Source organism: Ursus maritimus, unplaced genomic scaffold (genome assembly GCF_017311325.1).
Source record: "Ursus maritimus isolate PB19 unplaced genomic scaffold, ASM1731132v1 scaffold_2, whole genome shotgun sequence".
NCBI lineage: Eukaryota > Metazoa > Chordata > Mammalia > Carnivora > Ursidae > Ursus > Ursus maritimus.
In genome coordinates, this window is record NW_024424452.1 from 16975789 (window position 1) to 16991023 (window position 15235).

The 15235-nt window shown below is 51.4% G+C and overlaps 1 protein-coding gene and 2 long non-coding RNA genes across 6 annotated transcripts; 1 reads left to right on the forward strand and 2 right to left on the reverse strand.

The window, feature by feature from the left end:
- Positions 1-1628: 1628 nt before the first annotated feature.
- Positions 1629-4244, reverse strand: CUNH16orf54 (chromosome unknown C16orf54 homolog). Of its 3 annotated transcripts, none has more exons than XM_040635090.1 (2): positions 4109-4244; positions 1629-3463 (listed from the first exon to the last, which is right to left on the reverse strand). In XM_040635090.1, exon 2 carries the CDS (start codon positions 3461-3463, stop codon positions 2789-2791), a length of 675 nt encoding a protein of 224 aa, XP_040491024.1. In that variant the 5' UTR covers positions 4109-4244; the 3' UTR covers positions 1629-2788. The 3 variants fall into 3 exon arrangements, with proteins under 3 accessions (XP_040491024.1, XP_040491025.1, XP_040491026.1); XM_040635091.1 differs by having other exon boundaries at positions 4104-4234; XM_040635092.1 differs by lacking the exon at positions 4109-4244 and adding an exon at positions 3928-4097.
- Positions 4245-7117: 2873 nt separating this feature from the next.
- LOC121103761 lies at positions 7118-8325 on the reverse strand. The gene is made up of 2 exons (XR_005835999.1): positions 7580-8325; positions 7118-7425 (listed from the first exon to the last, which is right to left on the reverse strand). It is a non-coding gene; the product is annotated as an uncharacterized LOC121103761 (long non-coding RNA).
- Positions 8326-9665: 1340 nt separating this feature from the next.
- On the forward strand, positions 9666-13663 carry LOC103657848. 2 transcript variants are annotated; one of them, XR_566980.2, is made up of 4 exons: positions 9666-10013; positions 11531-11615; positions 12114-12202; positions 12976-13663. It is a non-coding gene; the product is annotated as an uncharacterized LOC103657848 (long non-coding RNA). The 2 variants fall into 2 exon arrangements; XR_566981.2 differs by lacking the exon at positions 11531-11615.
- Positions 13664-15235: the final 1572 nt, after the last annotated feature.

Sequence of the window (15235 nt, forward strand, 5' to 3'; positions counted from 1 at the left end):
GCTTGGTTTTCAGGTGATGATGTCTTGCCTGGGGCATTGAAATCGGAGACCCTAATACGCAGCTCCGCCCCTTAGAGGGGGACACCTTCCTTGAAAGAGCTTTCCATCAGCTCAGAGGGCACAGAAGAACCTTGTCCGGTTCACCCTGAGATCTGATGGCAATCGAGAATCTCTCCCGGGAATTTGCTGCTGACAGCTTGCTCTGGCTTGGATTTGGGGTTCGAGTTTACACCATCTGCAGGGTCATGGGAGCCCAGAAAGAGTGAACAAATAACACGGTCAGGGTCGGTCATACCGTTGGAGCGTCCTTGACAGGAGCAAACCCAGAACCTCTCTAGAAAGACACCCTCAACCCTGATCCCATGGCTTCCCACTGATAAGGCCCTGCTGACTCTGAGTTCACAGCCCCAAATTAGAAACTTAAGAGGAAACCATCCGTCATGGATGAAAGTAAGCACCCTAGAACGCCAGACAACGGAATTATTCGAAGAATTAAAAGAAGGACTCAACATGAGAAAGTAACGAGGGCGTTAAAAATGAATGGCTGGCAGAGGTTTAAAACAAAGAGAAAGGACCAAGGGTGAAACTAACGCCCCGCCTGGCCATCCGTCCCCCTTTCCTTGGGCTCCTGGTACATGTGGCCCCTGGTCTGGGTCTGGGAACGTAAAGATGACTCTGGGGACAGCAGGCTGGGCTCCACGGCAGGAAGATCACATCCATCCGCGCGTGCACGCACCCCTCATGTCACAGCGTCCTTAGAGGTCAAGCTAGAAAAGTCCCCATGGGGCACCTTGTTCAACTTTCAACTTGCTTGTGCAGAGAAAGAATGTGAGACCCAGTAACATAAAAGTCACTTTTTTGAAGTCTCCCCGTGCGTGGGTGGCAAAGCCAGGTGGAGAGCCGGGGCCTTGCTTCTGCTGAGCCCTCGACATGTGAACGTCTGCGCTCTGAATGCTGCGTGTCTGCTGTGTTTCCCCGGTGGACTGTTTGCGCCCCGCGGGCAGAGTCCTCACAACCCAGTCCGGTCAGCTGATGGTGACAATGAGAAGTGACAACGTTATCCAGCTCCTGAGTGACAGAGATGGGAGAGGAGCCCCGATCCCTAGCTTGGATGAGTTATGTGTCCCTGTCTTATGTCACCCGTCCAGCCCCCGCCCCTGCCACTGGAGAGACTGAACTGTTACTTCAACTTCCTTCCTTCCGGCATCCAGGGTGAGAGGGGAGGTCCAGCCCGAGAGCTGGCCGCCCTCCTGAGCAGGAAGAGCTGACTCTTGGCCCCTGGCCAGCAGCATTTCCCGGGGTGTGAACCGGGGAGGTTCCTGGCCATTAAAAAGCACAGGGTGGCTGTTCCCCGTGTAGGACTCTCAGTCATCCTTCCAGGGAGGGGTTGGGGGAGGGGAGGTTGCAGGATGAGAATGTCTAACATTTTCCTAACACTTGCAGACCCACCGATTCTCTTTTCTTTTAACAAAGAAAGAGCAGATCTTTTGAGTCAATGAATGCTTGCAGGGGGGAGGGAACAATGCCCACGTAATATCTTTGTTTACCATGTATTGCTTTTCGTGTCCTACCTTCTATTTCTGGCAAGTGATACTGGTTTTCCATTTGCAGAAGTGATACAAAAAAGGTTCCTTTTCAAATAAATTTATTAAGCAAATAGTAAATCATCTTAAAGAAAAACATGAAGTAAATAATAGTACCGGCGGTAAAGTGGCAACGGCAAAAATCCTAACATTCACGACTGAAGTTGGGGAAGTCTGACCCCTGGGAATGGAGACTCCTTCCCCTCTCCCCAGCTCCTGGTTCGTCTCCCAGAGTGGAGGTCTGCTCAGACAGACGGCTGTAGAGCCAAGGACATCTCTGAGCTCCATTTCTCCAGGGTGGAGCGTTATAAATAAGCCTGCCTTGGGGCCCATCCGTCTCTCCTGACCGATCCAGCAAGCTGGGAGGAAGGGTGGCCAGAGGCCGCATATTAGGAGCGGCTCTCTACCCTGGCACGGTTTTCCTTTCCACGTTGGATCGAACTCACATCTCCTCGGCTGGCAGTCGCAGGGCTGTCTGCTGATCTCCGTTAACGAGAGGTCCCAGCTGTAGGCAAGGAAGGGGCCTCTCCAGTTTGTCTGACCAAGTTCCGTGTTGCGAGTTGGGGGTCAAAGCCACAGGTGAGATGTAATAAGAGGATCTTCTGCCTGGTCTTGACCTCTGTGTGTGTTTTCCTGGAGGCATATCTGTGGCTCTGGGAGGCTGGCTTCCTGTCCTCTCCTGCTGGCGGGACTGACCCTCGACACCCACATTCAGCCTGTTCTTCCGCATCCACGGGACCCCCGCTCTCCAGTCTCAGCATCTTAGGGGCGCAAGGAAGGGAGGTGGATGGGACCCCCGCACTCCAGTCTCAGCATCTTAGGGGCGCAAGGAAGGGAGGTGGACGCCTCCGTGATGATGATATTTTCTGCCTCTTTGGTACTTTGAGATCTTAATCTGCAACGTGATTTTGGTGGCTTCTGGCAGAGTCGGGCCCACCCCGATTCTCTGATTCTCTGTGCCGCAGCCCCGGGTTTCCCCTGCAGCACCAGCTCTGCCCACAGGGAGCCTGAGCAGGCCCAGATCCAGGGAATTGAAATTCAGATGTAAAAGGCAGGCGGTGGTGGGGGGCCTTCTCCCCTGCTGCCCACGTAGCAGCGTGGGGTCCTGGGCTGGAGCTGCAGGGCCTTGAGGCCTGGGAGAGACTCTCTGAGGTAGGACCTTCCCCAGGGGTCTTTCGGGGTTCAGTCCTCCAGGCCCTGGGGATTCAGAACCCCACACTGGTCCGACCTTCGCGCCTCCAGAAAGCGGAGATCTGCTCCAGGGTGACCCGAGGCTGGAGGCCCCACTCAGGATCAGGGCTTCCTAGTCGCTGCCTCTGGGCCTGGGGGCTCCCCAAGGGCACGCTGGCCTCTGGCCTCTGTTCTGGCTCAGCCCAGCTCACCAAGCCTGGGACACAGGGCCTCTCGTCCAAGGCCTGGGGCCCCCGGAAGGTGCTGCGGGCTGGGACCCTGGGTGGGGGGCGGGGGACCAAGGAGCTGGGAGGGGAGAGTGGGGCTAAAGGGGCAGGGGGGGCTGTTGCACGGGCCTCCAAGGTGCCCCCGGGGGTGGGAGGGTCTGGGGCCCGGTCCATCAGCAAGGGGACCGCAGAGCCGTACCAGTCTTCTGAGCGCTCTCGGGGGGTGCCCCGGGGCTCGATCCACAGTTCTCCTCCCGGGCGCCAGACCAGGGTGGGTGCGTGGTTGCTGGGGTCCGGGTGCTGAGAGCGGCGGAACAGGCGTTCGGCCAACACGGCTGTCGTTAGGAGGAAGAGCGCGGCGAGGGAGGCCAGGGCCAGCATGATGGGGATGCATGGCCCGCAGGCCAGTGGGGGCCACGACCCCAGCTCTGCCGCAGGGAGTCCCACCGTGTGCCCAGAGGGCTGCTGTGGAGTCGAAGGCATCTGGAGAGACAGCGGTAGGGAGAGGAAGCAGATGAGATGGGGTGGGCACAGCCCAGAGAGAGAGAGGCAGTGAGCGTCCAGACCACAGGGAGGAGACAGGCAGAGGCCCAAATGGCTCGGTGTCTGGCCCGGGGAACAGACACGGGCAGACAGAAGAGCAAAGGGGACCTAGAAGGGCAAGAGAGAGGCAAAGGCTGGAGAGCCAGGGTCCCTCCGTGGCTGCCAGCCGGACACTCCCGCTCACTTCCAGAAGCCCTGGTTCCCTCTCAGACCCAGGGGTGCCTCAGACAAAACTCTAAGGGCCCCGAGGGCTTCTTTCCTCCTGTCTAGCACCGCCCCCACCCCCTGCGCCCCAGGTCTTCCTTGGGCCTCAGAGGAAGTGGTGGGTAAGGAAATGAGAAGCTCTCCTCCTCCCCGCCCGCTCCCACCCTGTGTGTGTGCGACCCCCGGCTGCTGGCTGGCACCTTGGATGTTCCTGTGGCCTCACGACTCTCGGTGGAGTGCGTCTTGCTCTCTACTACGGGCTCCACCTTGCTTGCTGTCGTGCTAGGTGTCACCTGTCCCAGCCACCAGCCCTGTCTTCCTTGCTCGTCTCTGCCTGCTGGGCCCTCCACCTGCAGGGGCCCTCCTGGCGCCTCACCTTACCTCAGGGCAGCCCCAGGGCTCCTGGCTCTCCCTTCAGAGCACTCCTCCCTACGGAGGACGGTGCCGGGCAGTTGCCTCAAAGGAGGGCGGAAGGGAGGGCACCACCTGTTGCTGGGCAACAGTGCCCCAACTCCTCTAGCCCCAGTGGCGTGTTTCCTAGGCGACCTGGGGGGATGTGGTCAATGTGGTGGGGAGGCGCTTCCTGGCAAGAGGTGGGGCCAAACGGGCAGTGGTTGTATTGAACTCAGTCTCACCCCGTAGCCAGGCCCCAGAACATTCTCCCGGAGACCAAGAAAGAGGTCAGTTGCCAGAGCACCGAGGCTCCTGGCTCCCCCGCATGCGGTTGCCCTGTCCCTGGCCTGCCCACAGGGCCCCACCAAACCTGCTCCCTCCATTCAGCCCACACCCCCTCCTGCTTGACCCAGCCTTCCCCATGCTTCCTGTGGGCATGTATCTCTTTGTCTTCAGACCATGTGGCCTCAATGTTGGTTGCAAGACATCTGTGAGGTGAGGCGTGGGTAGCAGCAGAGTAAGGCCTCTGGGAAGAATCCAGAATCCGGCTTAGGCTTATCTCCAAGGCTCTGGAGGTTTGCCACCCCGGTCCTTTCTCCTGGGGTGAGGGGTCAGAGGAGCCTGGGAGCGGGACATGAAGGAGTGTCGTCAGCCACTTGGGTCCCTTCGGAGGGCGACTGTCTACTTTGACTTGTGGGCGGACAGATGACAAGCAGGCCCCGCGTGAGGGTTGTGTCGTGCCCGAAGTCACACAACCCGTGTATGTGGGAGGGATGGGAGAAGCATAAATAAAAATTCCTAGTCTGGCAAGCAACCGAACACAACACACCTCTTACTCGGGATTAATATTTTCTTTTGCAAAATGACAGCCATTTATTGAAAAAGACTAAAAAAAAATACATAAGACTATACATTGAGACGTTAGTGTCTTACAAGATGGTCACAAGGGCAGCCTGACTCACAGTGCTCTGTCCTGGCGGGGTTGAGGAAAGGGCTGGAAGGAGCACAAAGTGTGGCATGGGACGGGAGTAGGTGGAAATAGAGTCCAGAGGCTCCGGGCCCCATGACACATGCTGAAACCTGGTGTGATTATAATTTGATGAGATCATAAGCCTTCAAATAAAACCCGAACTTGATACCACTGAAATGGACACTTAAAAATGGTTAAGATTGGGGCGCCTGGTTGGCTCTGTTGGAAGGACATGCGACTCTTGATCTCGGGGTCATGAGTTTGACCCGCACGTTGGGCGTAGAGATTACTAAAAAAAAAAATAAATAAACTTAAAAAAAAAAAAAACAGATTAGGGGCACCTGGGTGGCTCAGCCGGTTAAGCACCTACCTTCGGCTCAGGTCGTGATCTCGGGGTCCTGGGATCGAGCCCCGCATCAGGCTTCCTGCTCTGCAGGGAGTCTGCTTCTCCCTCTTCCCTGCCTCTCCCCCTGCTTGTGCTCTCTATCTCTCTCTGACAGATAAATAAATAAATAAAATCTTAAAAAAAGAACAACAGGTTAAGATAAGTTTTGTTACATGTATTTACAACAATAAAGTTTTAAAAAATCTAAGTAACTGAATAAATACATAAATAAAATCTGAAAATTACGTCTGTTCCGTTTTAGTCTTTCCTTAAAAAAAAACAAAACATTAGAGGGGCACCTGGGTGGCACAGCGGTTAAGCATCTGCCTTCGGCTCAGGGCGTGATCCCGGTGTTATGGGATTGAGCCCCACATCAGGCTCCTCTGCTGGGAGCCTGCTTCTTCCTCTCCCACTCCCCCTGCTTGTGTTCCCTCTCTCGCTGGCTGTCTCTATCTCTGTCAAATAAATAAATAAAAAATCTTTAAAAAAAAAAAAGAAACATTAGAAAGATACACATTATTAAAACCAGGAAGATCAGCCATGATCTGGAATCAAAATTGGATGTTTTGACTCTTTTTTTTTTTTTGAGAGAGAGGGCGTGTGATTACTCACATGAGCGGGGGTGGGGGCGGGGGGCAGAGAAAGAGAGAGGGAACCCCAGGCAGCCCCCACGGTCACCATGCAGGCTGACTCAGGGTTCGATCTCATGACCCGGAGATTGTGACCTGAGCCGAAATCAAGAGTTGGATGCTTAACCGACCGAGCCCCCCAGGCGCCCCTGCGTGTTTTAATTCTCAACTTAACTCTCCTATCACTTAAAGAAAAAAGAAAAAAAAGCTTAACATTTTTTAACTAGTTCCTTAAAAAATTAAGAATAGAATTACTTGGTGATCCCGCCACTAAGAACTGAAAGCAGAGGGTCGAGCAGATATTTGCATACCAGTGTTTATGAGCGGTGTTATTCACAACAGCCAAAAGGTGGGAAAAACTCCAACGTCCATCAGCAAATGAATAGATAAACAAAATGTGATCTGTACATACATACACATATATGCATAGATGCAGTGGGATATTTTTCCAGCCCTAAAAAGGAAGGACAGTCTGACACCTGCCACAACAAGGCTGAACCTTGAAAACCATACGCTCAGGACGCCTGCGAGGCTCAGTTGGTGAAGCCTCTGCCTTCGGCTCAGGACATGATCTCAGGGGCCTGGGATCCAGTCCCGCATCGGGCTCCCCGCTCAGCGAGGAGCCTGCTTCTCCCTCTCCCTCTGCCTGCCGCTCCCCCTGCTTATGCTCTCTCTTCCACTCTCTGACAAATAAATAAAATCTTAGAAAAGAAAAGAAAACCGCATGCTAAGTGAAATAAGCCAGGCACCAAAGGACAAATACTGCAGGATTCCAGTTATACGAGGTCCCCAGAGCAGTCAAACTCACGGAGACAAAGAAAGTAGAATGGTGGTTGTGCAGGGCTGGGGGGGGAAAGGGGATTGGGGAGTTGTTGTTTAATGGGTATAGAATTTCAGTTTGACCAGACGCAGACGTTCTCTAGATGGACAGTGGTGATGGGTGCACAACAGTGTAAACATACTTCATGCTACTGACCCGTACGCTTAAAAATCATTAAAATGGTAACATTTATGTTGCATGTATTTTACTATAATACAAATTTTCAATAATAATACAGAAAATTGAAACATAGAGAAGGAAATTATTGCTCGCAATCTCCTCACTCCCAAAGCCTGCATTCTTTTTTTCTTTTTAAGTAATCTCTACACCCCACGTGGGGCTCGAACTCACAACCCCGAAATCAAGAGTCACGGGCTTCACTGATTGAGGCCGCCAGGTGCCCCAGCTTTTTAATTTTTTTAAACAATCTTCTGCTGGGCGGGGATCAGAACCCAGATGTCCTGATGGTCAGGTTCCTCCCACTCCACGGCTCAAGAATTTCTGAAAACAAAAATCAGGAAGTTACTCAAGGAGTATGTGCAAGAGAGAAGTCTCTGGGTCAGAAGTCTATGAAACAGGCCTTGGGGTGGGGGGTGTCTTCTGGGTTGATGGGGTGCTCCTGGGGCTAAGTGTTCGGGGAGGAACCTGACGGTACCTGGAACCAGCGAGGGAAGACTTAATTCCCATAGATTAGGCAGCCGGCTTGTGGGCTGCTGCGTGCGGAGTTCTGTCCCTGGGGCTCTTCCCTCCTAAGTGTGTGTGGTGGTTTTGAAACATGTCTGTAAACCCCTCGACATCCCTTCTGTCACAGGGTTGAGTCTCGTGCCCCATCTCTTGAACACAGGCTGGCCTTAGTGACTGGCTTCTAATGAATGGAAGAGAGTAGAAGAGACAGCATGTCCCAAGTCTAGGTTAAAAAAAAGGGACAGGGGGTGCTCGGGTGGCTCAGTCGGTTGAGCGTTGGCTCAGGCTGTGATCTTGCGGGTTGTGGGATCGATCTCCCCTTCCGGCTTCACCCTTAGTGGGGAGTCTGCCTGAAAGATTCTCTCCCTCTGCCCTCCCCCTGCCTAAAATAGATAAATAAATCTTAAAAAAAAAAAAGAGGGGGTGTGCCTGGCTGGCTCAGTCTGTGGAGCACGTGACTCTTGATCTCAGGGTTGTGGGTCCAAGCCCCACATTGGGTGCAGAGATTATTTAAACAAACAAACAAAAAAAAACTTTTAAAAAATTAAATAAGTTTTTTAGAAGGGGGGGCAGTGCCTGGCTGGCCTAGTTGGTGGAGCATATGACTCCTGATCTCGGGGTTGTGAATTCAAGCCCTGCATTGGGTGTAGAGATTACTTAAAAAAAATCTTAAAAAATGAAAATAAAATTTTTTTTTTAATTTTTATTTTTTAAGATTTTATGTATTTATTTGACAGAGAGAGAAAGAACACAAGCAGGGGGAGCAGCAGAGGGAGAGGGAGAAGCAGATTCCCCGATGAGCAGGGAGCCCGATGTGGGGCTGGATCCCACGACTCTGAGATCATGACCTGAATGGAAGGCACACGCTTCACCGACTGAGCCACCCAGACACCCCAAAAAATTTTTAAAAAGGGACAGAGCTCCCACCTGCCTTGGGCTTGCTATCTATGTGTCATCTATCTATCTATCTATCTATCTATCTATCTAATCTCAGTGCTCCCTCTTGCAACCCAGTCGCCATGTGTGAGGAAGCCCAAGACACATGTAGATGCCCTGGTCCAAGGGCACAGTCCTTCCCAGCTACAGTCCCGATGACAGCCAACATCAGCCACCCACCCGTAAGTGAGCCACTGCTCAGATGACTCTCGCCCAGCCTTCACTCCTCCCGACGTGCAGCCTACACCAGCACTCCCCACTGCGCCCTCTTTAAGACAGATTTATGAGAAAAGTCAGTATCACTGCCTTAGGGCACTACGCTTCGGGGAGAGCCGTAACCCCGGAGCAGGTCACTGGACGGCTCTCTGGCAGGGCTCTCACCGGATGAGTAAGGACCGCGCTCCAGAGTCACCCGTGGGGCCTTCTCCAGCGCTCTCTTTATCCCTCTGCCCTCCCCCCCTTCTCTTCTGCTGTTTGAGGGCCCGAACTGGGGTGTGTGTGTGTGTGTGTGTGTTTGTGTGAGAACAGTCGCACCGAGGTGGGTTAGGAAATGTCACAAGCGATTCAAATCCGCCCTCCCGCTCCCTGAAATCCACTAGGCCTGCTCTCTGCAATCCAGTAGTCATCAGCCACATGCGGTTCTCCAAATTCAATTTAATTCAAATAAACTAAAACACTCAGTGCTTCAGTCTCACTAATTGCATTTCAGGTAGGCGCATGCAGCTGGTCGTGGCTGCGGACCGGGCAGCGGAGCGATGGACCGTCCCGCCCCCCAGAGAGCGCTGCCCTTGAACCTCACTGCCCAGAGCGGCCTGAGGGCCCGCGAGGGCAGCATCTCCTGGGAGTGCCTTAGCGTGCCGATCTCAGGCTCGGCCCAGACTTGGCGAATCAGGGGTTCTAGGTGATGCGGAGATGACAGCACCGGGCAGAACCTCACAACCTTGGCTGGACATCAGAAGCACCTGGGAAGGTTTTTTTAAAAAGCTTCACTCGATAGGGGCGCCTGGGTGGCTCCCTGGGTGAAGTGTCTGCCTTTGGCTCAGGTCATGATCCCAGGGTCCTGGGATCGAGTCCCGTGTCAGGCTCCTTGCTCAGCGGGGAGCCTGCTTCTTCCTCTCCCTCTGCTGCTCCCCCTGCTTGTGCTCTCTCTCAAATAAATAAATAAAATCTTGAAGAAGAAGAAGAAGAAGAAGAAGAAGAAGAAGAAGAAGAAGAAGAAGAAGAAGAAGTTGTTCAGCTTCAGCAGATGAAGGAGACTATAGTCAACCTTGAGCTTTTTCCGACCAGATGGAATTAAACTATGTTCCCTGCTCTGTGTTCTCTGAAAAGCACAACCCCAGTTGGTGAGGAGCAGACAACCAGACAGCAGATAGCCGGAATACACTTGGAAACTGAGGCTTAGAAACGTTGCAGTAGCCCATCTGGGGTGACCCACCACCCCAGTTGTGTTTGGATCATCCTGGTTTTAGGTACGCATGTATTTTTTTAAATTTAAGATTGTATTTATTTGAGAGAGTGAGTGAGAGAGAGAACATGAACAGGGGTGGGAGGAACAGAGGAAGAGGGAGAAGCAAATTCCCTGCCTAGTGGGGAGCCGGACATGGGGCTCGATCCCAGGACTCTGGGATCATGATCCCAGCCGAAGGCAGACGCTTAACCGACTGAGCCATCTGGCACTCCTGTATGTATTTATTTATGTAATGTAAGCTCTATGCCCAACGTGGGGCTTGAACTCGCAACTCCAAGGTCAGGAGTTGCACGCTCTACCGACTGAGCCAGACAGGCAGCCCAGGACCATCCTGGTTTTAGCACCCGAAGTTCCACATCCCAGAAAACCCTTTAATTCTGGGCCAACTGAGAAAGTTGGTCAACGTCATCCAAAGTCACACCACTCAAGGGCCGCAGCTGAATCGGAGCGCAGATCTGACCCTCTCCAACCTCCTTCTCCTGCTGAATGAATGACTTACTGAGTAGGTCAATCACAGGAAACACAGCCAGAGCTTAGACAAGAGAGTCCAGGTACTTCCTGTTGTTTTTCCCTTCACCATCGCCCACTCTGCAGTGGGGCCTACCCCGCCGACAGTCCCAGCCCTCACCCAGGGCCATCTTGCTGCCAGCCGGGAAGAAAGACAGGGCTGAGCTCAGGAGTGTTCCATCACTGCTCAGGGCCTGGCGCCTCGCACTGACTGGCTGCTCAGGATCCCAAGAGTCAGACATTCCAACCTTGAGAGCTGTGAAAAATGACAAGATTGGGGGTGCCTGCCTGGCTCAGTCAGAGAAACGTGCGACTCTTGATCTCGCGGTCATGAGTTCGAGCCCCATGTTGGGTGTAGAGATCATTTACATAAATAAACTTGTAAAAAGTGATAAAAATGAATTAGGAGGTTCCAAGTGCCACCTCTTTGGGGGAAATCTGGGGAACCTGGGTTTTGGAACCAGTCAGCCCTAGGATTAAATCGGAGATTCCTGGCTCAACAGCTGTGAGACCCTTGGCAATCTATTTGGTTTCCATTTTTCCCAAATTCCCAACTTGAGGGGCTGTTAGGGGGTAAGAGCAGATAGTTTATATAAAGCACCTCATAAAAGTAGGCATTCAGCACTTCTGTCCCCTTCCATCTTGATCTAATATTGCTTCTCATCTCTGAAAGACCATCTACCCTCACATTCGAGACCCACCTTAAATCTCATTACGACTCACGATTATTCCACACCGCCCATCAGATTCCCCGGTCTCTGAGTCTCCCCTTCCCCGACTCCACCTGCTGCTCCATCCTATTGATACTTTACTTGGAGCCCACATCCTGGAGTCCCTCCCTGACCAGCCCTCCCTTATCTCAGTCCACTTCCTCTATGACCTTGACTCCGAGGTGTATTGCTCCAATCATCCGGTCTCTGACACTTGCCTGCCTTGTCGTCTGCCACACCCTCCTCGTAAATCTTCTGCCTTTGGATCAATACAACCGCCCTCTTTTTGTCCTGTTACCAGGTTAGTGAGCCCCGTTGGAGAAAATCACACGACTCACCACACCAGTGCCCCCTCATTCCACCTGGTCCCTCAGCCACGCTGTCCTGTGAGTCCGGGCAATGCTCTTCTTTCCCTTCCCTACAGCTGCTCTTCCAGACCTCTCACAGCTTCCCTAAGGAGCTTGGCCCAACCTCAACTGTCATCCGCGTATCCGCGTTTCTCTCTTGTGCAGAAAGATGACAGCTTCGGGCGGGAGCTCCCGCTCACTTCCTTGTTCATTCTCAGCCCCTGAGACTGGGGTTGGCCCCTTCGGCTCCTTATCCCCACCCCAAAAAGGAGAGGTTAGCAATCATGAACGCCATGCTCACTCTTGGCTCTGTTCACGGCTTGCCTGGGGATTCTTACTGGCTCCCTCCAGTCCCTGGGAGCCTGATCTGCCTTGACAACATCCTTCCCCCGTGAAGGATGATGTGTCCCACTTTGTCCCCTGTGCTGCTTTTCCTACCTCGTTTCCATGTCTCCACTCCTCCAACGCTACTCCTCTGGGCTATGCGCCTTTGATGTGCCTAGCAATTTACTAAGAACATTCCTTTTCTTTTTCTAGGTAATCTCTACCCAAAATGAGGCTCAAAGTCACAACCCCGAGATGCTCCCCTGACTGAGCCAGCCAGGTGGCCCTGACTAAGCACGTTGGTATGTCTCATTTAATCCTCTAAAATAAGCCCTGCAGTGGACCTTATCCTTCCTTCTCTCATCAGGACACTGAGATGCAGAGACTTTTAAGTAATTTGCCCAAGGAAAGGGGCAGAGCCAGACCCCAGCCTGCTCGTCTCTTTTCACTGTGCATTTCTGGCCTCTATGACCACACTTCATGGCCCCCGCCAGGATTCTAGTCCCCTCCTCTGTGCTTGACCGAATCCTTAGATGTCTGGCAATGCTCCCGCACGGAGTTCTGAAGGCCAGTTTGATCAGGTTTGGGCCTCACTGGGGGGCGAGCCCCTCCAGCGCAGGACACTCCGATTCCATTTCCCCAGCGCGATCACACTAAGTGCTTTCCATGATGTTCAGTGTTCAACGCCCTCTGCTTAGTTGACCATTTTGCCCTTATTCTTTTACCAGCCGAGCGGACAGGAAAAGGTGATGATGGTAGAGGAGACACATGACAGCTCATAACCTTGAGGTGACAGGGCCTGAGCTGCGAGGCATTAACATCAGCAAATCTGGCCTCAGGCGGACAAGCTCGGGGCTTTGGGGCTTTAGTTCACCTGCAGTGGGTTGAAGCATTGAATCGGGAAAAGAAAAGAACAAGGTTGAAGCCTATGAGTGGAACGCTAGGAATACAGGGTTTAGGTTTATAACTAAAAACATGAGGGGTAAAAATGAATGAATGAATGAATGCATGAATGAATGAATAAAGTAAAACGTGCGGGCTAATTAGGTATTTTGCGATTTTCTTATATCCACAGGGCGGAGCCACTCCTTAGACCATGAGAAACAGAAGCATTTCCTTGCACCAGGCAGTGTTCTGGAACTTCAGCTACATGAACCATTTCAGAACCACAGCAACCCTCAGAGCAGGTACGAGCATTATCGCCTTTTTGAATGTGTGTTTGTTTTTTCAGATGAGAACACAGAAGCAGAGAGAAATAAAATAACTCGCCCCAGGCACCCGGCTCCTGAGCGGTCCAGCCCGTCTGTGCCCGAACACCACAAAGGCACCCCACACTAGCCAGCTTCATGCATTGGCAGAACACAGCAAGGGCAAGAGCAGAAGACCGAGCCTCGTGTGATAATAATGAAAGAAACAAAATCCGCTCAGATTGTCAGATGAATCCTTCCCGACACAGCAAGAATGACTGCATCCTGGTGAAATGACCTCGCCTCATTACCACTGTGATATTGTTGTATCAATATTTGATATTGTTCTATGTTCCGGAGGGCGATTATTCTTGGTAAGGAGGAAAACAAATACAGGGGACAAAGGAAAACAAAGAGTTGCAACTGATCAAGACATTCAGTACGAGATATGGAGGCTGAAGGCAAACAGTGGTTACAGGCTCGAGGCTGGCTTGACTCAATCTCGGGGTTGTAAGTTTGAGCTCCACGTTGGGTGTAGAGATTAACTAAAAATAAAATCTTTTTTTAAAATACTCATTGGAATTTTTAAAAATTATTATTTTTTTCTTTTTTAAAGAGAGAGACAGAGAGAGAGCGTGAGCGGGGTGGGGAGGAGCAGAGGGAAAGGGACAGAGAGAATCCAAGCAGCCTCCAGGCCCAGCGTGGAGCCCGGTGTGGGGCTCAGTCCCACAACCCTGAGATCATGAGCTGAGTCAAAAGCGAGTCGGACGTTCAACCAACTGAGCCACCCAGGCGCCCCTTTAAAATAAAATCTTAAAAAACAAAAACACGCATACACACAGATTAAAAAAAGAATTACCATGTAAGCATAGCTCAATAAAAGGAAATTAAAACGAGATTCCCAAGTGACTTTAACTTGAGTCATTCAAATCAACTTACAGAAAATTCTTTCTTTGAGGGGCATCTGCCTGTCTCAGTCGGAAGAGCATGTGACCCTTGATCTCGGGATCGTGAGTTCAAGCCCCGTGTAGGATGTAGAGATGACTAAAAAAATAAACTTAAAAAAAAGTTTCTTTCAAGTTTTATCAAGCATTTGATAAAGATCTCCAGGATCTGAACTACGCTAAACCATAAAATAAAGGTAACCAGAGCCAAGAAGGACACGGGCCGCCCTCATCAACTTTATCTGAAAGAGACATAAAAAGAAAGGCCGTGGGACTCCTGGGTAGCTCAGATGGTTAAGTGTCTGCCTTTGGCTCAGGTCATGATCCCAGCAGTCCCTGGATGGAGCCCTACATTGGGCTCCTTGCTCAGCGGGGAGCCGGCTTACCCCCCTGCTTATGCTCTTTCTCTCTCTAACAAATAAATAAATAAAATCTTAAAAAGAAAAAAAAAGGCCATGTTTTGTGAGAATTAAAGAGAGAGAAAAAATAAACATTTATTCAGTACTTACGAGTGAGATCTGTGCCAGGGGCTTGACACAATTTGTTGGTTTCACCTCGGCAGCAGATGAACAAATGGAAGCTCCCAAGGTCACGGAATGAGTAAGGGCAGGGGCCAAGCTTTAAGACTCGTCTCTTTCTAATACAACCTTCTGTCCGGGAATTCCTGGTCCATCACTGTAGGTTTCCGACTTCAAAAAATGATTAACTTGCTTTGCAACATATACACCAGTCCAGTCATTATGTTGTACACCTGAAACTGATAATGTTCCATGTCAATTACATGTCACAAAAAAATTACCGACATATGCTTCTCTACCTGAGCGGGTTTCTGGAGCTGCTCTGGTTACTACCCTAGAAGTGTCCCAACCCGCTTCTAGCCTGCCTGTTTTGGGTTGTGTTGGTATACAGAGACTCAGCCCTTTGAGAGAGGTAAAGTTTATTTTTTTCAAGGATTGTTTTTTTTTAAACAGAAATTCACAGAAGGAAAGAACATTTTATATCATGAGCCAGTACACACAGTATAGAGTATTTAACTGAAACAATAGTTCAGGAAACAGTATTTATTCATTTAAAACAAATTTTTAAGGATTTTATTTATTTATTTGACAGAGAGAGAAAGTGAGAGAACACAAGCGGGGGCGGGGGGGGGGCAACAGGCAGAGGGAGAAGCGGACGGCCCACTGACCACGGAGCCCCATGTGGA

Excerpts from the sequence above, each read along its gene's own strand:
- CUNH16orf54 (XM_040635090.1), bottom strand. The coding sequence starts at position 3,463 with ATGCCTTCGACTCCACAGCAGCCCTCTGGGCACACGGTGGGACTCCCT.